Source organism: Antedon bifida, chromosome 7 (assembly GCF_963402885.1).
Source record: "Antedon bifida chromosome 7, ecAntBifi1.1, whole genome shotgun sequence".
In the NCBI taxonomy this organism is placed as follows: domain Eukaryota; kingdom Metazoa; phylum Echinodermata; class Crinoidea; order Comatulida; family Antedonidae; genus Antedon; species Antedon bifida.
The window spans coordinates 579,651-603,651 of record NC_136232.1 but is presented as its reverse complement, the minus strand read 5'-3'; the positions used below and the strand labels follow the sequence as shown (position 1 = coordinate 603,651).

Sequence of the window (24,001 nt, the reverse complement as noted above, 5' to 3'; positions counted from 1 at the left end):
ACCGGCTCAGCTACAGTGATTAAGTTCACCCTGGTCTCCCCAATTTCAGTTTTTATATGTATATACTGAAATAGACCAAATAAATAATGAAATGAAAACATCACATTAGGGCAAATATCTGACATTAAAACAGCCTACTTTTAATATAATGAGATAATATCCAATCCAACTTGTACAGTATTATATTTATTCATGTGCTTAAAATTTAATATACCCAAAAGTTTTAAAACCCCTACAAATGTAGCATAATAATATATAGATTCTCTACTCATATTTAATTTTCCTCAACTAGATTTTCTCATTAATGTTTACTGTTTTGACAAAGGTAATTGAGGACTTAAATTGGTAGGTCATTATAAACTTGATAAAATTGGTAGCCTATCATAGGTATGGTATTGCTTTCTAATAGTTTATCTACATTATAATATATACCATTAGTCATATTCGATTGGGAACTTTCGTTGTCAACATGAAGATTCTTTGAGTATGTTTGGTATTCAAATGGTAAATTTTAAACGGATTGTGCTCAACAGAAAATCTTTTAAATAGAAAATGTTAACAATGTAAGCTTTTCCATTATGAACAGTCTCAACGCTAGTCTCAATACTCCATTAAATAAGTACTCACCAGAAGAACTATACTCAACGTTAAAAATTCCAATCGAATACGACAATTTCTAGTTATAAAATAAAAATATTAAATATAGACTCAAGATACTAGCCAATTCATATTATTAAACCATACCGACCAAGTGCATGATGGGAAGGATACTTGGCTGACATCAAAACTATTTAAGGAGCAACATGTACATGATTACTAATACAAAAATAATAGTCACAAACATTAAATGTGTAGACATATTCGACTGATTGATTACAAGTTCCTCAAATCGAAAAAGATCTCGTACTGCTTGGATAGTAATAGCGAGAAGATCTCCTAAGATCAGTCAAATAAAAAAGAAAATCTATTTGGTAACTTTCGAAATATTGATTCATGTCTGGGGCATTATTTTGACCCAAGATTAATACATAAAAGTGCTTGCATGATACTATCAATAATGTTTACTCCTTGCATGGACATTTAGTCTAGGTTCTAGACCGAAATTAATAAAAGATAAATATTTTGGCACACATGGCGTTTCATACTTGAGCTCACAATTTTGGTATTTTCAGACAAAAACCAAACGCCAACTGGTGAACTAACATAATTACTACAGACTTGGGGCAAGTCTAATGGACATTGTGCATGCATCAAACTTTGTGCCGCAATTCAGTTCTTACTGCTATGGCCAATATTTCTTGTTTATATGTATTTTGTAAATAAAATAACGAGAACATATTCAAATTGGTGCCACTTAATGTATGCCTAGACTAGCAACATACTCTGCATATCTTATATAGAATTGAGTAGCATATCTTGTGATTTATATTACCATATTCATTCAATTAAACGCCCTTGGGCGTTTATTGTTCAGGAGGGTTTCTAGGGAGGGTGTAATATTGTAACATGTATGATCAAATAAATACAACTCATTAATATAATAATAAAAATTGTATGAATACTTGGTAAATTGTAGATCATGCCAATCAATGAATTCTACTACAAATAGAAATGTGTTATGATACACTGTTGTGTATATATGTTGGGGGGGGGGGGGGGGGTGTTTATTCGAGGTAATATATAAAAGCTTCGGGCATTTATTTGAATAAATATGGTGTATTCAATAAAATATGTTATAAACAAGTACAATTATTAAGTACAAAAGCCTAATTGTTAGCATCCCACATTTAAAGCTCAATTTTTATAAAGATTTAATGAAAAATGATTATAATATACCATATAACATATTAACAATACACTTTCACAATGTATCAACCCATCAAAATTAATTTCTCCATGTTAAAAAAATAGTAAAAATGGTACTGTCTTTTAAATTGTATATCAATTTTAGTTTTAGGGCATCTCAAATTAAATCTTGTAGTGCTTTGTACAAGTGGGTTAACCATATAATTAATATAGCCTGTACAACATAGTACAGTATACTGTATATAGCCTGTACAATTATAGCTCAGATATGTATGACTTTAAATAAGTTGGCTTGAGAAATGTAGACTATCAATAATTAATATAAACTATTATCTAATAGAAGCATTTTTTAGTGAGGGTGCTACAACTGGTCCTAATTTGGTTACAAGTTGATGGTCCTTCCATTGTGCGATACCATTAGATGAGGTTTTTAAGTTAACCTGAAAAATATGAGAAAATAAATTGTAACATTAAATAAATCTGTCAGTACCACACAATTATTAGATACATAAGAATCATCTATAAATTAAATTGATTTAAAATCTAAGGAATGAACATATTTAATCGTTTATTTGATATATTCAATATATTTTCCACACATAATAAAAAAATAAAATAAAACACAATAATTATATATTAAAAAGTTTGATAGTAATTAAAAACATGCAAGGAAGCCTAAATAAGTTATGAGGTTATGCAGACTAAGGGAAGAAGAAGAAGATATTATATTACACCCTATACACTCAACGGTATCTATTTTCTTCAATAGTCAACATATTCTCAATATACAGAGAGTAGAACTCCTCCTATTTAGGGGACATGCCTATTAACAGGACACTTTAACATAAAAAGAATGAGGGTCAATTTATTTTTTTAATATTACAGGCCTACACTTTTCCTCCACACTTTGTTGGGTCCTAAAGGTGTCCCCTTGATAGGAGTTCTACTGTATAACTAACAAAGGTTTGGCCATGTGGGAAAGGGTTTAAAGCATACTACTCTTGCAAATAAAGCCATATTATTAACCTGAAGTTGCTCAAATATTTTCTTCTTAGGCTTAAGCTCTGCATCAGGTTCTCCAGAACTGTGACCTTCAAACAGAGCTACCTCCCCAGGGCTACTGCCCTCTGGCGGACTAAGTGGTTCAATTGTACCATCCTCACTGTGAAACAAACAAAAATATAGAAAATGTTCATACATAATGAAATTTATCTTAAGCTCTGTCTACACTATCAAACTTTATGTGACAACAAAATGTGATGTGCCCATATATGGACATGATAATCATATCACCACCATATTTGGTCATATCACACTTTTTTTTGTCAAACTAGTTTAATACTGTAGACAGAGCTTTAGTTTTGTAATGTTAACTTGGACAAGCAATATGGTAAGTGGGTCCGGAGTAACATCTAAAGCTAATTAGTCAAGTGGCTATTAAGAAAATTAACTAGTTTTCTTACCTTACAGCACATAGCAACATTGCTTGTGATTCAATTCCTCTCATTTTCACTGGCTTAAGGTTACATAACACAACCACTAATCTGTCTCTTAATTGCTCCAACTCAACCTTACCAGCCAGACCACTGATCACAGTTCTCGGCACATCTTCTCCAATATCAATTTTCTCCAAGTAAAGAGTTTCCGCATCAGGGTGCTAAGCACATTAACAGAATAAATAAAAGTTTTTTTATATTTTATTGTATCTTTCCTCCATAAAGAATATTATATTTATTAATCCTTGCTAGAGAACTTACCATTTCAGCCGAGACAATCTTCCCAACTTTGATATTAAGTCGTGATGGGCTTAATTCTTCACTTGCCCCAGACTTTGCACCTTTTTTCACTTCTGAAATTAACATTCCAAAAAAATGAAAAAGGAAATTCTATCTGTTGTTGTTCAATTTCAAATTAATCTTTAAATTAACTCTGTTAGCATCATGATCTTCCTATGAAAAACTGTTAGAGTAAATTAAATTAATTTTTTTTAAACTGATCATGGTCAACATTCTGGTCATCATGACCAATTTTAATTGATAATGTAAAGTAACATCATCATTATTATATTAATCTGAATATTTAAATAATATATTAACTGAAATAGTTCATATCTTTATACTTTTGTTTATTATCACATTTATTTCAAAACACAAATATATCTAAGAAATTTGCAAATTAATTAAATAAAAAAAAAAAAAATTAATAAATACATTTTTTCTTACTTGTTTTTGGTTCTACTGGATATGCCTTAGATGCTAGTTCCTTTAACTCAGGTGACTGGAATTGCTTTCTAATTGGGTCAAGTAGTTTATTTATTTCCCTTTCTACTGCTTGCTTTAGATCTCCAGGGTGTACCAGCTAAAAAATTAAACCAAAATAATATTTAAAATTTGTTTTTTTTTTAAATTTTTTATTTTATACACATCCAACAGCAAGCAAAACTCACCAATTACAGGATGGATAAACTACTTTATAATTTATCGTGTTTAAAAACTAAGTCTCTTTTGAGGCTTAGGGAGTGGAGCAGAAAGAGTTGTGAGTAACAACCCTGGCACTAGGCCAGGATTGAAACCTGGACCTTAGGATTGGAAGGCAAGCACATTAACTACCAAGCTACAGCTCCACTACAATTAAATTTGTAAATTATTCATCTTTTAGTAAAATTCAGTGACAGTTTTTAGTTGGAGTTGATGTAAAAATCAACACATGTGTGAGACTCTCCTTTTAATGTTTTATTCTTTTTTTATTCTTTTTTTATTGTATTTTATAGATATATTATATTAGACCTTCTGGTTCAAATGTAACTAAAAGCGAAAGATGCGTTCCCAATGTATTCCAGGGTTATTTAAAAAAAGTTGATGCACATGAGTTTTATATAGCACCCTCTATTGTTTGGCCATGCTTTCATAATGTCTCCTGACAGGAGAGTTGGGACATCTGCTTTTATGATTGAATTGAATTGGAAAGGTCAATATTACTAGACTATTTTATGAATACCATGGGTCGATTGCTAGAAGCGGTCTATAAACGATTTTGGTGCTATAATTAGTGACGTAGCAAGTAGTCTTTATTATAGACCATTGCTATACCACGGTTTAACCTGTAAGCACTCAAAGGAGTCTTAAAACAGTCTTAAACCTCTCTTTTAGTCAACATGGCGATGAAAGACAACACATTGAATGAGTTTTAAGTGTTAAATCAAATGATTAACAATGATCTTTATATAGAATAGATTTTCTCACGTAAAAATGTATGTACTGTTACGAATTGAGCAAGCGTGACGAAGCACTACCTTATTTGGTATTCTACACATAAAATTGCGCCCCAATTTGTTACTGTACGCGGTTTTAGATAAGACTGTTTTATAGCAATGGTCTAACAGGGGTGTCTTTAGTACGACTGTCTATCTGATAAAGCAGGCTTTAATCGGGGAGTTAAGACCATCAGTTAAGACTGTTTTATAGCAATCTGCCCCATAACATATAGAAACTTTACTACAAGCTACTGTAGTATTCAAGATGTAATGTATCACTATCATTTTCTTTCTGAACCTGTGAGTAATTTCATTGGATGTATGGCACGCAATATAAATGATTATATCATTATTATCATTATAAAGTATGTTTATATAAAGTTTGAGGTACACCACATATATACATTATGAAAAGAACTGTTGAGTTCCTTGATCATCCTGAGGAGTGAGAATTATAAATAACAAATAAATAGCAATATACCTCTTCTCCAAATTCTTTTTCAAGACTCTCATAATCATCGTACAACTTGTTTCCTCCGAATTCTTCTTTGCGTTCAATTAAGAAAGCTAATTAACATTAAAAGATGAAACTAACATTTAGTATAAATTTAATGATGTATATTATTGTAAATGCAAAACACTAAATCATAGATAGTATGAGTCTGCAAACACCTCTCTTGCCTATATAAAATTTATATTTATATTCAGATACATATCTCTGAAATCAGAGCATAAAAATAACAGCATTTTCAAGTTGACAGACTATCAAAGCATGTGAATGAACCATACACACAAGAGCATCATTGGCGAAAACAGACAACATATATATTATTGTATATATAAAAATTAAAACACCACTATCACAAAATACAACATACTAGCAGTTTTGTGGGTCACAAAAGTAACAACGTCGTATCAATACAACTGGGTTATACTAATCTTTGCCCGGTATTGCCCAGGTTTAGTGTTAGGGTTTTATGATATAAAATGTTCATGCTAACATTGTATTTATTAATTTTATTGTGATATTTAATTGTACGTTTTATACATTTTTAATGTAAAGAACTGTTAAAATACTGATTAGGTTTATTCTGAAACTGAAGATTGCCCTCTGTGATAAGTGATGTTTTGTTTTTGTTGACATGTTGTTATAAATGAAAAGTTGAACAATTTTTAAACTGATTTTAACTCGTTTCTGGAAAAAAAATATATATATATATATAAGTTAGATTTACCACAAAAAAAACATGTTAATAAAATGTATGTTTATATCATAAAACTGTACCAGGCAATACTGGGCCCCTACTTGGCGATACCAGGCTTAGTATGAACAAATACAACTACAGAACTATTATCTCAAAAGTGATGTTGCCCTTACGTTTGCCTCGTGATAGTGGAAACAATACATGCTTTGTAAACGATAGGATTCCATTTTCAGTGACATTCCCCGGTTCACAAAATGCCTTCTTTAATTTCTTCTTTAGTGATGATGGACTGTCACAAAGGTCTATTTTTGAATCCTAAAATTAACCATTAATACAAAATTTGTTCAATTTATAATATATAAATATATGTACAATATTCATACTGTATAAAAAAAAATACGAAAGTGGTCTAGTGGGATGCAGGAGTGATATTGTTTTGAGCATCAACATGCAGTGTCCGTAAGCTCTAACTGTATACAGTCAATAGCCACCATATGTGATCTAGTATCCTGGTTACGAGGACCAGTACCAATATCCTTAACAAAAAAATTACATACATATCTGTGTTGTTTTTTATTTGTCTCAAAACAAGGACAGTACAAAGATTCAAAATAAACGGATATCAAAAATAACGGAGAAACATAAGAGACATGAAAAACCAAAAGCGTAAAAAAAAACCAACTAATTCACTGTTGAGTGGGAACCCTTAAACATACATAAATTACAACAATGCATCTGGTTTTTGTGTAAGGATGGAAAAACAACACCATTACATTATGCAAATACCAAACACTGAATCATTTTGTTCTAATATGCCGTTTATACACCAATGTAAGAGATCGATTCATTCCACACCGTATCTCAAACAAGTTCTACCTAAGGTCATTAAACCTAAGGTCATTAAACCTAAATCCACAGACAAAAACACAAGAGTATCACTTTCCAGATGTATTGTATATGGATGTGGGATCAAGTCAATTGTACCTACCTAATGGTATCTTATATATTATTTATTGCATTTTGGGATTTGTGGCCCGTTTATACTGAATAAAATTTCTCATTGGAGAGAACTGAATTTTTACCTCTTCAGATGAGCTCATTTTTGTTCCTGTGAGTCCAGGTACTGAAAACAACAATAATTTAATTTTTATAATTTATTTTCCATTTAAACAGAAGTAAACAAAATCAAAACTGTTTGTATTACAGGAGTACAGTTAGAATGTTATGCCATAATAATAATAACAGCAGTATTAAATATTTTGTCTGTCTACACTATCAAACTAGTTCGACAAAAAAGTGTGACAAAATATGGTAGTGATATACTCAAATATGGTAGTGATATGACATCATCATGTCTATATATGGGCAAGTCACATTTTTTTGTCACATAAAGTTTGATGGTGTAGACAGAGTTTTAGTCTTACCCATTGGATTCATTAAATGGATTCTCTTGGCATAACCTAGTGCTGGCAAGTACTTTAAAAGAAAAACAAGAAGATGAAAGCACTCAGAAACTGATTGAAGTACTTGGCAAAATATATCAGGGAAAAATATTTGGAGAAACAGGGCTTACTACTTGATAATTTATTTTTGGTCCATGTTAAAATAATACAGAGGGCACGCTATTTAATATCTCTTATATGAAAGATACAGGTAACTTAAAAGAATACAAATTTATTATTTATTTATACAAAGTTATTAATGAACCGATTTTCTGCATGTTCTGTAAGTATACACCTATTTACACCGACAATTTCAGAACGATAACTTCAAAATTGTAGGCGCTATCATGCTAACATAACAAAGCAAGTACTAAATTCTATTTTGCCAAATAATTAATATTATATAATTAGATGTTTTGCCCTACTCTGACGTAATTTGTACTTTATACTAAGTACATTTGAGAATACTTGCGAAAGTTCATTCATTCAATAGACATTTATTTACAAAATCTGAATACATACAGTAGGAAAACAAGAAACAGGATTGTACAGAATTATAAAAGTATATCAGAAAATGAAGGCAAAAGCCCAGAAAGATGTTTGTAACATCTTGTGTTGGGCGAGCCTTAACACAAATAAAAAAGAAAAGAAATGCATTGAAGAAAATCATAATAAATTTCATAATCTAAAATATGAATAAATCTGTTGGTACTGCAGATCGAGACATGACCGATTAATAAATATTTAATAAGTAGAAAAGGTGTATTTTTTTAATTTTGAGAGAAGTATCTTAGGGGAAGCAGATTTTAAAATGGAGGGTGGTAGGTTGTTCCATAGGGTGGGTCCAGAGTATCGAATGTTATGTTGGAAAAAATTTGTTCTATGGGAGGGTATAGATAATTTATTTTTAGTACGTGTGTGATGGGAATGATAGAAGGAATTGGAAGTAAATATATAACAAAGATGGTTCAACTATAGTATTGTGTTAATGAGCTTAAGCAGCCTAGTTGTCATTTGAATATATAGATAAAATTACAGTTATTAAATAAACAATTATTAGTTAAACAAATTTAGTATTCAATTATTATTTTCAGAACTTACTTTTTCTGCAAAGGTAAATATTTTTCTTTGGTCTACCCCTCCAAACTGTGCATCCACTTTCAGGTACTCTTCATCAAGTGCTTGTAGGCCTGGGTAGAGCAGCCCACTGAGTAGAGGATGATCAACCTGTTTAACAACCTCAGCCCCAGCTTTCTTAGCATCATGCTAGAAATAACACAACACTTCAATTATTTTATAGTTGAATACAACAGTGAGGAGTGAGGGACACCTGATCTCAATTTTAGAAAAAAAACCCAAAACATGTATACAAACATTGTTATATGTAACAATGGCATGGGGAGGGCCTACAAATTGTAAAATGAACTGCTGAACATAATGTAATGTCCTATCTTCTGTATTACAATGTTTTGAACTTAGGGGGTCAAGGCTGGCTGTCAGAAATCATGAATAAGGCATGAATGAGATAAATTATTATTATTTCTGAAATACAATAACCTTGCAATAATGTTTCAATTTTTGTAATACAATATTTTGTCTGCTTTTTGTAAATTTGTTATACCTGAATAAATAAATAACTGAATTTAATCATCTCAATCAGCGTTCTGCAAACTTGTTATATCGCGGCCTAAAATCTGGTTCCCGGGACCATGGAGTTTATTTCTCCATGCTGTGACCAAACCATCTAAACCAGGACTGATCTAAATAATCTCTCTCACCTAGTAAAAAACATCAAAGATGTCGATAGATATCAAACTCTGGCAGTCTATATCATTGATCCATACAGCTGGTAACCATTGACACAACCTATTTGATCTATGTTTGTATAGCGCCCCCATGATTCTATAATTTATGACATAATAATCTTATGAATTATTTAGGATTTCTGCCACATACGACGTCCAAAATCAATAAATTAATAAAAATGTAAAATACATATGTGAATAGGGTAGGATACATAATATCAATGGTTGGCTCCCTCAACTTTGTATTTAGATTATAAAAAAAGGAGAAAAAACTGCTACAAAAATAATAAATATTAAATCAATATTAAAACATTTTTGGGTATGATGCATGTAATATTCTTGGTAATATTGGTTTATTTGTTTATAAAAATTGTTCTTCATGTGTTTCATGAATTACCTCAGTAACAACAGAGCTAAGTCGATAAACATCCAATGTGTACTCCCTACAAGAACAATGCAGAAATCACAAAGTCAGTAATATTGTAGTGAATATAAAAACACGGAATTGGCATTTTAAGACAATTAACATGTTAAGATTCATATATAGGGGGGTGTGAGGGAGATATGTATAACCCCTCCCCTTCATCTTATATAATTATTATTACATATGATAATATTCATTCCCTGCATGCCCCCTTTCAATCACAATAGGCACATTTGGAAAAAAGATATGTTACGCCCATATGATCTTGTACATAGCCTATTCACAAGGTGTTGGATGTCGCTAAATTAAACTTATAATTTGTGTCATTTATCGTAGAAAATCGGATGTTTTGCCCTACTCTGACGTAATTTGTACTTCATACTAAGTACATTTGTGAATATTTGCGAAAAAAATTGCAAGTCATTCTCGGGTGGGACACGAACCCACGACCTCCAGATCAGTAGCCTGGCGTTCATACCTCTAGACCACCAAGCTTTTGCTGATGGCTAGTGGTTAGATTCGAGCCCAAGTAAGCAGCGGGTACTGTACCAACAGGGTTGTAATTGTTTGTTAACTACTGTGGAGTAGCTTTGCTTTGCTTTGCTATTTGAAATATACCAAACAAATTTTAACAAGCTTGTATGGCAGGTGATAACAATAGGGCTTTTTTGTTTTGGCAACTTGTTATTCGAGCGTAGTGTGTGCAATGACCTTCGCCCGCGACAGAGAAAACAGAACCGCTGTAGCTTATTTTAGCCTAGCGCGGTTAATAATAACAGATAGGTGGATATGGTTTATGGAAGTTGCCAGACGGGTCGACCTTCACAAAATTAATACTCGCCCTTACTAAACGAGGGCAAAGCGACCGTTAATTTTCAGCCCTGCCACGTCTGTTGACAAAAAGAGAGGTTTAAGACTGTTTTAAGACTCCTTCGAGTAGGCTTTAATTTTAAAGACTGCTGAGAGGTTAGACAGGTATAGCAATGGTCTATAATAAAGATTACTTGCTATGTCACAAATTATAGCTGTCTAAGTGCTATAGACCGCTTAAGCATGGTTCCCACAAGCGATGCGACATAGTGCAACATAAGAAAATGCCCTTCCAATAATTGTGTTTTCCCCCGCCTGCAATTCAAACATGCTAATTGCACATCAACGTTAGTTGTCGTAGACTCAACCTGGTTCACCCCGCGTACTTGGCTACGTGCTGTACTATGTGTTTTCCAGTGTTCTTGTGTTGTGCGCAAAATCAAACTGATTTGATTTCCTGTAGCGATAAATTTGCAGCATCGGATCCCACTTGTGATTATGCAATACAGCACTTTGCTTTGATATGTTGCTGTGTTGCGTTCTAGTGGGAACCACATTTTATACCAATCCGCCCCATTTCATAGTGTAGCCATTTTTTTTTCCTGAAATTGCTGGGTGCATTTGATTTTACCTCTGACCTTGAAAATGAACACTAACCTGCTAAGCTGATAGTCCGTTCCTTTTATAAAGGTAAGTTTGTCAAGAGGAACACCAATAGACTGCAACATAGCTTTTATGACATTCTCATAATATTTAACACGCAGGTTCAGTAGGCTCCAAGGAGCTTTCATGTTGTCTAGGTAACCATGGAGATCAGCAAACAAAATTGTGACCTTAATGCAAACAAAAAGATATGTATTTAAAAATGTATGTATACAGTTTCAGTTGTAATAGTTCAAAATTACAGTAAAACAAACATCAATATGCAAAACTGTATTTAAAAGTAAATACAAATTAAGAGCATGTAATTTGAAAACCATGTAAAAAAATGTACTTAGGGTCTCTCCTGCATAGCGCCGAATAAACCATTTATTTCAAAATAGATTTAAAATTGATTTTTATATCGACTGCATTTCTTCTCAATTTTTGCTCCTAAATATCCGTGGGTGGTCATCGACGGAAATCGTTATCAGTACCCAAAATCCAATGGGTAACGGCGGTCAATTCAAACATTACTGCAGTGTACTGTAGTTGACACAAGGTCAGTGGCTGTCAATCAAATAACCATTATTTTGCGTTTCAGCTAAAAGTTGCACAGCAACAGTTAAATGGTGTTCTAATAACACTGAATCGATTGGGTGCTTTTAACAGTTATTTTGAGGCTGCCATAGACATTGGGAGAAATTTATTCACATGGTTATTAATCGGTTATTTTTTGCAGTAGAAACGGGTTCTTAAACGTTGTTGGTAATTATATATATGTGTGTGTGTGTGTTTTCTGGTATATGTCCATGGCCCATCGACCATGAACTTTAGAAGTATCTCTTTGAGATTAAATAACAAAAGGTATGCTAATCCAGAAATATTTTTATTTATACTATACTTACTTGGCATCCAGCTTCAAGGAAGTCAGCAATTTTACTGATGGGAACAAAATAAGCAATGTGGGGTTTGCCCGTTGTTGCAGTCCCCCAGTATATACGCACGTCCTGTCCATCATCCAACAATTTAGTCAAACGATCTTCCCCTAAAGTTTCCTACACCAATGAATTAAAACAATAGATAATACATAAATATGCTCAATTGATTAGTGCTAGTGTGGTGCCTATTATGGGATAGTCCCAGAATTCATTATGTAACATCAAAATCCACAGCAGTTCTCGCTGTATAATCGCAGTGATGGAAATATTTAGAGAGACACACAAGGTGAAAGGTTAACCTTAACATCAAGGTAGGTAGGTAGGTAGATAGTCAACTATACATTTTTAGTGCCCAGTGATAACTTTTTAGTTTCCATAATCAGTTTAATTTAACACAATAACAATTACACAAATTTAAAACAATGGTGGTATTATAGTGCCTACTGTACCTGTAAATTCCTCTGAATGAGACCCAATCGTCTCTTACTGTCAGGATTAGCCATTTCTGAAACACTTAAGAAAATGTTCGATATTTTTGTTAACTAATACCCTTTTCACATCTACATAGATTGCGACTTACAACTTGCTAACCGTGAGGAATCTCGGGAAAAAACATAGTTGCATGATATTTGATTACTATGATTGGTCAGTTTAATAACAGGGCAATACATGTGCGCGCAGTAACAACTCGGGACATCTCGGAACAAAAACAGGCCTCTGATCGTAGCCTTAACATCGGCATGGGTTCGAGGCTCACTCACTTCATGATTCTGGTGGTAGAATATAGTCTATAAAGGTCCAGTGTACAGTACACATCTAGCTCACATGTACTTTAAAGAACCTAGTAGTTGTACCCTGGTGTACTACTACACACACAGCCACTGATCATAAAGCTTGGTTCCCACTAGAACGTAACGCAAGGACGTAAACGCAACGCAAGCGTTTTAACCAATGACAAGCGAAGTTATAGACAGTTAGCAATCACAAGCGAATAAGCCATCGCTTGTGATTGGTCAATTCACTTGCGTTGCGTTACGTCCTTGCGTTGCGTCGCTAGTGGGAACCACGCTTAACTGGGCACTGGGAGACCAGATTTGACTGAAGAGGTTACCCAGTATAAATAAATAACAAATTCCAATCGGGTGTTTTTCTCCAGAAAATTGTCATCACACTATAATATGCAAACCTGGTTACAACTTGTTACAAGTTGTTAATTTTGTGAAAAAGGTATTATTACCTAGTTACTTTGTTAATAGACTTGATACATTACAGTACTGAGCTGTGGAATATGAACAACTTCCAGTGACATATACAAAAAAAGTATTCACAATTATTTGAATTTAATGGACCTTTTTGAAACTCTAATTTAAAATATTATTTAATAAAATAGGCCTACTATAAAAAGAACAATTTAATTTTTACAACATAACATTTTGTATTTAAAAAAAACGAAGACTTGAAGTTATCATATCATATTAAGTCTTTCTTTTTAAGGCCCAGGAACCCTTTTAACACCTTCTTTCCAATTCACCATTTCCGGCTGATGCAACATCTTGTATGATGTGTTTCTGCCGTTTAAAGGACTCTGGGCTATTATATAGGCCTAGCAGCTAGGCTAGAGAGAGGTCTCCTCTGAGTGAGTGAGCTAGCCTAGCTAGTACAAGACAAGAGACATTTGTTAGTAAATTAGCTAGCTTGTTAGGCCAGAATTGCTCAGCCAAATTTGGAATTGAATCTAAATAATTCATTAATCATTTAATATAAACACTAACTGTATTCCACCCAGCAAGAGAAAAATAAAATACCTAAAATTCTACAATATGTTGATATTAGTTAGTGAAGATACGTCGACTCGAGAGGTATATTCAGAGCGTCATTTCGGCGATCGAGCATACTCTACTTCTACGGAGCGCCATATATGCCTTTATTTACTTCCGAAATAGAAATAGTACTACGGTAACTCTGGTTCAGTGGACCAAATTTAGCACCAGTGGAGCACATACAGTGATGATATAAAATAGAAATAAGTCACTAATTTTAATATCTTTTCGTATGTAATACACTGTGCTCAAGTGGACCCAATTTAGAGCCAGGGGAGCACAGTGATACTAATAGAAATAAGTCACGGAATTTTAATATCTTTTCGTATTTTAATACACTGTGCTCAAGTGGACCCAATTTGGTACCAGGGAAGCACATTGATATAAAATAGAAATAAGTCACTGAATGTTAATATCTTTTCGTATTTTAATACACTGTGCTCAAGTGGACTCAATTTGGCGTCAGTGGAGCACAGTGATATAACATAGAAATAAGTCACTGAATTTTAATATCTTTTCGTATTTTAATACACTGTGCTCAAGTGGACCCAATTTGGTACCAGGGAAGCACATTGATATAACATAGAAATAAGTCACGGAATTTTAATATCTTTTCGTATGTTAATACACTGTGCTCAAGTGGACCCAACTTGGAGCCAGTGGAGCACAGTGATATAAATTAGAATTAATTCTCTTCGTTACGTGTTTAGAAGAGAATTAATTTTATCTCATCGTAGTTTGGTATGCCGTGCGTTTGTTATGCAAATGAGTGTGCACATGTGCTGTAGGAAAGACGGTATTGTTAGTCATTCGCGATCAACACACAACACTGTTCAATTTTTATTTTGTTAATGTTTTACATTAGAATTGTAATTCTACCGTTACACATTATAGTGTACTTTTAAATATCCGTTTCATGCAAGATATTGTATTGTAGGCCTACTAATATGTGAATAAAAGTTTATGGTAGAATATATAAATAAATATGTTTTAAGCAGATCTTCGAAATTTAAGCATAATTATGAAGTCGAGTTTTTTAAAACCCAACCTAAAATTCGCATCTGGATAGTTGAAATTTAACATTATAATTATCAAAGGTGATATGATAATTCTAATTGTTTTCTAAATTATAGAAATATTAAAATGTAGGCTTTTGTTTGCTAGCTCTGTTTGTATTTCATAATTTTGTTTTGTTGAATTACCGTCACGGCCGCGTGCATTGCATGTCTCACACTTGGGAAACAATCACCATTGTATGGCTGGTCCTGAAGACTTTTATATTTCGTTTCATAATTTCCGGGGACTAAGCTTTCATTCTTGGCTCTGCCCCAACCATGGTGAGCTTAACTGGAGACTTAATATTGAATTTCATATTTCAATAAATATTTTTTTCAAAATTGTCTTTACTCAGCCCCAATCATGGTGGGGTAGTGAAGACTCTTATATATCATGTTTCAAAATACTATAGGTGTCATTTCTGGGGACCTTGTAGCTATTTTAAACAGTTTGGTAAGCCCTGCGTTGTTATGCAAATGAGTTTGTGCAGGTGTAATGGAGAAGATGGTATTGTTGGTCCTACGCGGTGAACACGCCACAAAATTTAATTTAAAAGATAAATTTTGATTTTGTTAATCTTCATTAGAAATTCTAATCATGTAAAGGCACAATTTTCCGGGCGGGAATCTAGAAACTCCCCTCCTTTAGTTTAGTGATATAAAATAGAAATAAGTCACTGAATTTTATTTTCTTTCCGTATGTTAATACACACTGTGCTCAAGTGGACCCAATTTGGAGCCAGGGGAGCACAGTGATATAAAATAGAAATAAGTCACTGAATGTTAATATCTTTTCGTATTAAGCATATTTGAATACCTACCGGTATGGTACCATACATGTTCGACAATACAGTGTCACATATCTCTATTAAAAAAAAAACAATATTAAAAAAAAAAAAAAAATATCCGTCGAGGTTTGAACCCCAGCCGATAGCACTCAAAACTGAGCATTACCCGTTACGCCACCAAGTACATGACTGAAAAGCTGATAATAGTCTATTTATACGTGTATTACGTAATTGATCATTACGTCATAAATATCCTATTAAGCTTGCTAAAACCAAAATGATCAGTTAGCTCAGTCGTCTGAGCGTCGTGTTAACAACACGTATGTCGTGGGTTCGATTCCCACGCTGGTCGGTGGAATAGAGTTAAAGGCATGCGGCCACTGTGTTTGGGGTTCACAGAATTATACGTCCCCCTTTCCACCACACATCATGAGGCGACAACATCAATGCATCTGGTGATGTGGTGGAAACGACCCCAAAAGGCTGTGGCAGGGCCTTAGTGCTGAGGCAGGGAGAGCACATTTACCATCTTTTTTTTTTGGCTCTCGCAAACTGCTTTGATGGTTTAAATTTTATGTTTAGCGCCCTCAATTTATTTTATATAAAAAAAAGGGAATTAATTATCTTCGTTACGTGTTTAGAAGAGAATTAATTTATCTCATCGTAGTTTGGTATGCCGTGCGTTTGTTATGCAAATGAGTGTGCACATGTGCTGTAGGAAAGATGGTATTGTTAGTCATTCGCGATCAACACACAACACTGTTCAATTTTTATTTTGTTAATCTTTTACATTAGAATTGTAATTCTACCGTTACACATTATAGTGTATTTTTAAATATCCGTTTCATGCAAGATAATTGTATTGTAGGCCTACTAATATGTTGTGAATAAAAGTTTATGGCAGAATAAATAAATAAATAAATATGTTTTAAGCAGATCTTCGAAATTGAAGTATATATGGAGTCGAGTTTTTTTAAAACCCAACCTAAAATTCGCATCTGGATAGTTGAAATTTAACAATATAATTATCAAAGGTGATATGATAATTCTAATTGTTTTCTAAATTATAGAAATATTAAAATTAGTAAGTAGGCTTTTGTGTGCTAGCTCTGTTTGTATTTCATAATTTTGTTTTGTTGAATTACCGTCACGGCCGCGTGCATTGCATGTCTCACACTTGGGAAACAATTACCATTGTATGGCTGGTCCTGAAGACTTTTATATTTCGTTTCATAATTTCCGGGGACTAAGCTTTCATTCTTAGCTCTCCCCAACCATGGTGAGCTTAACTGGAGACTTAATATTGAATTTCATATTTCAATAAATATTTTTTTCAAAATTGTCTTTACTCAGCCCCAATCATGGTGGGGTAGTGAAGACTCTTATATATCATGTTTCAAAATACTATAGGTGTCATTTCTGGGGACCTTGTAGCTATTTTGAACAGTTTGGTAAGCCCTGCGTTGTTATGCAAATGAGTTTGTGCAGGTGTAATGGAGAAGATGATATTGTTGGTCATTCGCGGTTAACGCGCCCCACTGTTAAATTTTGATTTTGTTAATCAATGTTGCAACATTGGTAGCGAAATGTCCGATTCTTCATAGTAGTTGGTGTGTATGGCCGCACCGTCCCAGAATAAACATGTTTTACTAAAACAGATAGTCTCCGATGGTTTTTGCATAGGGTTAATGGAGAGTGAAATAAGATCAAATATAGAACATTTGCAAAGATGCCGATTTCCAGACCAATTTCGAAGCTTAGACTATTCCGCCGCCGGGCTAGGCCGTAGGCATATACGAAGTCAAGTTTTTAAAGTAGAAAACCCCACCTAAAATGTTGAAGTCGCATCTGGATAGTTGAAATTTTAACATTATCATAATTATCATAGGTGACTATGTATAGTAATACGTATAAGTAGGTGCATTTCTGGGCTCTATTTTCATTACTCTGCCTCAACCATGGATGGGCTAGTACTGGAGACTTAATATTTAATTCTATATTTCAATGAATAGGTGCACTTTCCGGGGACAAGCTCATATATTGTCCTGGTGAGTCTTATATAGTTTGTTTTATTCAAATAATGTAACGCCATTTTTTCGGGCGGGAACCTACTGTATACAGCTCTTTTTTTCAAAAACGGTCTTTGCTAAGCCCCAAGCATGGCCGGGTACTGAAGATTCTTATGCATGTTGTTTGAAAACATAATAGATGTCATTTTCGGGTACCTTATAGCTCTATTTTAAACAGTTTGGTATGTCCGTGCGTTGTTATGCAAATGAGTCTGTGCAGGTGTATTATGGTAAAGATGGTATGTTAGTCATTCGCGGTCAACACGCCACACTGTTAAATTTTGATGCTGCTAATTATTTACATTAGAAGATTTTTCAAATCATGTAAATAAAATATTTTCCGGGCGGGAAGTTAGCAGTTCCCCCAGTTTAGTTTGCAAAAGTAATCTCGAAAAGAACTCCATGTGGAAAAGAAGCCCACCCAAGAGTACTAAAAATGAAGGAGCACATGGGCTTCTTTTCGAGGTTTTATGGCAGTCTATTTAATGGAAAATAATGCCATGCAACTTTGTTTCTGATTTAAAAAAAGTTCCACTTGACAAAATATCTCTCTTTCAAAATAAAAGAAAAACAATATTCATTATTTTCCATTAAAAAAATCTACTGGCGCCAAATTGGGTCCACTTGAGCACAGTGTATTAACATACGAAAAGATTGAAACTTGAGTGACTTTATTTCACTATTTTTATATCACTGCTCCCCTGGTACCAAATTGTGTCCACTTGAGCACAGTGTTTTATACGAAAAGATATTAGAATCTAGTGACTTTATTTCTATTTTATATCACTGTGCTCCACTGGGGCCAAATTGGGTCCACTTGAGCACATTGTATTAACATACGAAAAGATATTAAAATTTAGTGACTTTATTTCTATTTTATTTTTTTATTAAACCTTATTTTGTGAGAGTGACCCTAAACAGCATATGCAGACAGTCAAAAACATATATGAAAAAACGGATGAACTATGTTCAAAAAATTTAAATATATAATATATGTAGGCCTACTTAAATACAAAAATATAGCCTACAATACTATACAAAAAGTCTTTTCTTTTGGGATTAAATATTTTTTTAGAGCAGACTTAAAATTGTTTATTGTTACCGCATTTCTTAGTTTGGTGGGTAGAAAATTCAGGTATGTTGTGCTCTATAGATGATGAAGCTGTTCTTAAAAGTTTCAGTTTTAGGAAAAGGGACGACAAATTTCCTCTCACTTACACTTCGGGTACATCGATGATTTGAAATTCTGGCAAGACGCAGGGCAAGGTATTCCGGAGCAAGACCATTTACAGACCTGTAGGCAAGGCAGCCCGGTTGTAGATGCATGCGATCTTGGACTGTATGAAGATAAGGTGTTGTAAATGTTAGTTCGTGGTGTGAGAGGATGAGGTTTAAGGATAATGCGAAGTGCTCTATTTTGAATGGTCTGTATTCGGTCAATATTCGATCTGATTCCTCAAACACTACATCAATAGTCAATGTGTTGGAGGATTATAGTGTTATAGAGGAGTATGGATGTGAGTTTATTAATTAAATGACCGAGCAGATGGAAGATGGAGATGGAAAAGCCCAGTTTGGAACGGAGTTTATTTACATGAAAAGAAAAAGATAAATTTGAATCAATGTGAATGCCAAGATGTTTCTGTTTGTCAGTTTGTGATATGGGTATATACGAAACGATATTAAAAGTAGTGACTTTTATTTCTATTTTATATCACTGTGCTACCCTGGTGCTAAATTGGGTCCACTTGACCAGTTACCGTAGTACTATTTCTATTATTGAAGTTAATAAAGGCATAAATGGCGCTCCGTAGAGAAGTAGAGAATGCTCCAGTCGTCAGAATGACGCTCTGAATATACCTCGACTCGAAAAAAATACCGGCTTCGTTCCACATGATTGACTTTCACGCTTTCGTTTAGGAATATGGCACGCTGCAATTGCCTTTTAAGCATTAACAAATTTCTTTTCGCGAAATTATGCAACCTTAAAAACCGTCACCATTATTTCCGAAGCTCTATTTATTACAAAATAAAATAAGTTGTTTAACTAATTTATTGACATCATTGGAGGCGATTAAAACTAAAGGCATACGGATTTATAGGAAATCTTATAAATTGGATTAGTAAATATCTGACAGGCAGAACACAACAAGTTAAAAAATTTACAACAGTGCCCGATAGAATCATTTGGAGGAAAATACAAGTTATTATTGAACAACAGTTTAAAAAAAAAGTGAATTTAGATAGAGAAAGGATATGTTTTGGTATTGAAAATCATAGAAATAATCATGCAATTAATAACTTAATACTGATTGCAAAATTGTATATTTATAACTGCAAAGTTAACGAACAAAAACCTCATATAAATCACTTCAAATCGGTATATGAGAGGTATAAAGAAATTGAAAAGTACATTGTTTTTAAAAATAGTTAGACTTTTATTTCGCATCATTCTTTTTTTGTTTAAATGAAATCTGTTTTGATATTTATGTATAAAAATAGCCATATATGTTTTGTAACTTGAAAAGGTTACTTTATTATTATTTTGTATTACTTTGTAACATAACCAAGTAAAGTAATGTATACTGAAATACAGAAAATAAAATTATAAAAAAAAGAAAAAGAAAACAACAAGTTATGCCTATTTTAGTAGGATATTACCAGTCAAAAGTTGTTATGTAACGAGTCACCCAATATAGGCACTACAAAAGCAGCTAAAAGCAATGAATCACCTACTCATTATTAGAGGAACTTTTGAATTCATTGATTTCGAGTCATTTCACATTTTATTTAGATCCAATAATTATTAGATCTCACTTCAAATATTGTGTGGAAGCATGGTGCTTGCCCATACTACAAGAAAGATATTGAAATGGTACAACGACGAAGAGCCACCATACATAGTACAACGATCTTCCAAAGGAATTGAGCCTTCAACAATTACATCTCTCCAAATGTTCCAATATTTTTAGTTGCGTGCAAACGCGACTCTACAGCTCACTATGCGGTTGGTCGGTCGGTTGGTCGGTCGATGATAAACACTAACTCAAATTTGAGCACGCGACTACAGCCATGTATATGGCCTTGTTTACCCTGAAATAGATAAATTTCAAAAGAAATGCAATGAAGAAGGGATTGGAACTGAGAAAACATTTTTTAGTTTGATGAGAATAATCGATCATAAAAGTCGCATTGCCATATGATTTAGTAAACGCAACATCTGTGAAACCTATACGTCAAGAACATCGATTATAGTCCAGTCTGGTAGTCTAAAGATATCATTTATTGCTGATACCATCATATATTTAGCCTATCATAATGTTTTATTAATATAATATACAACATTGTTTGTATTTCTTTGTTATACCTAACTACTAAATAGAAAAAATGATCGACCGAACGTATCTGGTTAGCAAGTGGGTGATAATGTGGATAGGCGTCACGACATCGCGAGAATCAATTTAACTTATAAATCATTAATATTGTTATTTCTAAGAAATGTTGATTGTTTTGCAGTTTACATTATATCAGGTTCGACGACCGCCATTAAGTGATTTCCCCCCTAAAATTAAAAGCCTTAACTGTGGTAGCTAGTATGATATAGACTATCACAAGCACGGAGGTGGATGTATATTAGGTAGTCGATATAACCAGGGAGGAGTTTAATTTCACTCTTCCCTGATATAACGACGTTTTGCTTTGTGATAAATGTTTACAAAAGGCTCCAAGCTAATATAAGGTATAGTGTGCTGTTTTAGTAAATTCAAATATAGAAAACAGCTTTCATACCAGGAGACATCCAGGTTCTAAAAACGTTTAGGGAAGGCTGAAATGCGCATAGCTACTCAATCTTCAATAATTTATTTAGCCTGTATTACATACTAATTGCTATGTTGGTGGATGTAAAATGCATCGTAGGTCAGTGTCTAATTGTAAGTGGCACCCTTGCCAGCCAATTGCAATAATCGGTATAAAAAGAATGAACACCAGTACATAAAAAAAACCCGAAATACTAGAAGTTACACGTTTTTATTTGAATGTAAAGCCTGTTTTCCATCGAAAGTTGATTTATGCTCAATGCCTATTTCCATCAATCACAAGGCGAAAAAATGCGCAGTCAATCCACTTCTACGGTACAATCAATTCCAACTTATTTTTTCCCTGCTGATTGAGTGAAAATAATGGTTTTGTAATAATGGTATCTGTTACAAACATTTATAATCTGTTTTTACAATTTTACCATTAGTGGATGATAGTCATAAATTATGCAAAGTTACGTACGTAGAAGTCCAGATAGAGAAAGTGCTGTAATATTGATTACGCGTGCAATTTCTAGCAATCTGGAGGCGTAGTTTTCTCATTTTTTAAAAAATAATTATTATTAGGTGAATTTACCAAGGCCGGTGTTGTTGATTATACAAAACATTAACAAAAAAATCCATTTTTTTACCTCAGTCTAAGCCATGATGAGGCTGAGGTAGTAATTCTCTTCCACCAAGTCATCAATCCAAACACAGTATCTAAGTACTAGTTCAAAAGTAACTGAAGTTATTTGTTCGTATCAGTTGTTTTCTTTTCGAATAAACTGTGGACACGTACAATATAGTTTATAATCATTTAGTCTCCTCAATTAAATTCCTTGACAATGACAATATTGATGTGTAAACCGATTAAAACATGGCCGGTGCAAGTGTCAAAGTTACCAAGAAGTAATTTGTGCAGATTTTGCTCATCATGATCTAGAGTATGACCAGCTACCAACAAAAATATACTGTAAGTAACATGGGCCCCTTAACATAGGAAATGAGGGTTAGGGTTATTAGGGTTATAAATTAAAGTTGTCCCAGAGTATAAATACCTAGGAACTATAATATACGAAAAGCTGGTGTAATAACATTCAAAAACTCTATAAAAAAGGACAACAACGGCTATATCTGTCAGCTTAGGAAATCTAATGTTAGCCAACAATAAGGATGGAACTTTTACAAATAACTTTACTAAACTAAACAATATTCATGGATCTCACCACTTATACTTGGCGAAAAACATAAGAGGGTGGCACGTTTGGAAATGATATAGGCCTATGGCATTGTTTTGTCATTTTCTTTGATTGTAACATCTTTCTTCAGTTGGTGAAATTGTCTTACTTTGTACTGACTAAACCGAGCACGGCCTTTAGATTTTTAGACAACAGCTTTCTGCGACTGCATTTGCTTTAAAGTAAAGAAAATCTTTGTGAGAGGGTTGAATGATTTTCTTTTTACATAATTAAGTGATGTTAAATCACCAGTACTAAAGGTCAACACAGTAAATATATTGGTGCATCTTTTTCTATTTTGAAGGTTCGCCCAATAGGTCCAGATCTATTATTTTTAAATAACTCCTATAGTATTGAGTTAAATTAAACATGAATAGAAAGTAGTACTTCTTTTGCCATTATTTTCGTGTTTCTAAGATGTATGGTTTACGAGTTCTGAAGAATCAGACATTTGAATTTGAATCGACCATTTTTTTTAGAGCTAAGGAACCCCACTATAAGAGTTTTTATGGATAATTTAAACGTTTTAAAAAACATGTCACGTGAATTGCAATTTGGTGGATAAAATAATATGCAGACAGACGGATAGGTTGTAGACATAACAAGCCTGTTGTTCACCACCAATCGAAAAAGTTACTATCTTTGGGCGGACCAATCAGCTATAAGCTGATACTGATTCGTCGATTCTTCCTTCGTGTTTTATGATTCAACACGTGATGTATGTCATGACATGTACGTATGTCGATCACCAAAAAAGGATTGATTAAAGCAATACTTTCGATCTCGTCTCGGACAACAAACAGCTAGAGCTGGCGCTATTCTGTCGGTGCCAGATATATTAATTAGGCCTTTAAAATGGTTTTGTAATTATGACTAGTCTTCCATTACGTTCCTGTTTTTGTCATT

The 24,001-nt window shown here is 33.5% G+C and overlaps 1 protein-coding gene across 2 annotated transcripts; it reads right to left on the bottom strand.

Moving 5' to 3' along the window:
* Positions 1-166: 166 nt before the first annotated feature.
* Positions 167-20,004, bottom strand: LOC144848115 (tyrosine--tRNA ligase, cytoplasmic-like). Of its 2 annotated transcripts, none has more exons than XM_078704808.1 (16): positions 19,924-20,004; positions 14,131-14,176; positions 12,775-12,838; positions 12,293-12,442; positions 11,403-11,578; positions 9,909-9,954; positions 8,808-8,972; positions 7,689-7,740; positions 7,347-7,387; positions 6,438-6,579; positions 5,541-5,626; positions 4,029-4,164; positions 3,564-3,655; positions 3,270-3,463; positions 2,833-2,968; positions 167-2,246 (listed from the first exon to the last, which is right to left on the bottom strand). In XM_078704808.1, exons 3-16 carry the CDS (start codon positions 12,826-12,828, stop codon positions 2,136-2,138), a joined length of 1,581 nt encoding a protein of 526 aa, XP_078560934.1. In that variant the 5' UTR covers positions 12,829-12,838; positions 14,131-14,176; positions 19,924-20,004; the 3' UTR covers positions 167-2,135. The 2 variants fall into 2 exon arrangements, with proteins under 2 accessions (XP_078560934.1, XP_078560933.1); XM_078704807.1 differs by having other exon boundaries at positions 12,775-12,829.
* Positions 20,005-24,001: the final 3,997 nt, after the last annotated feature.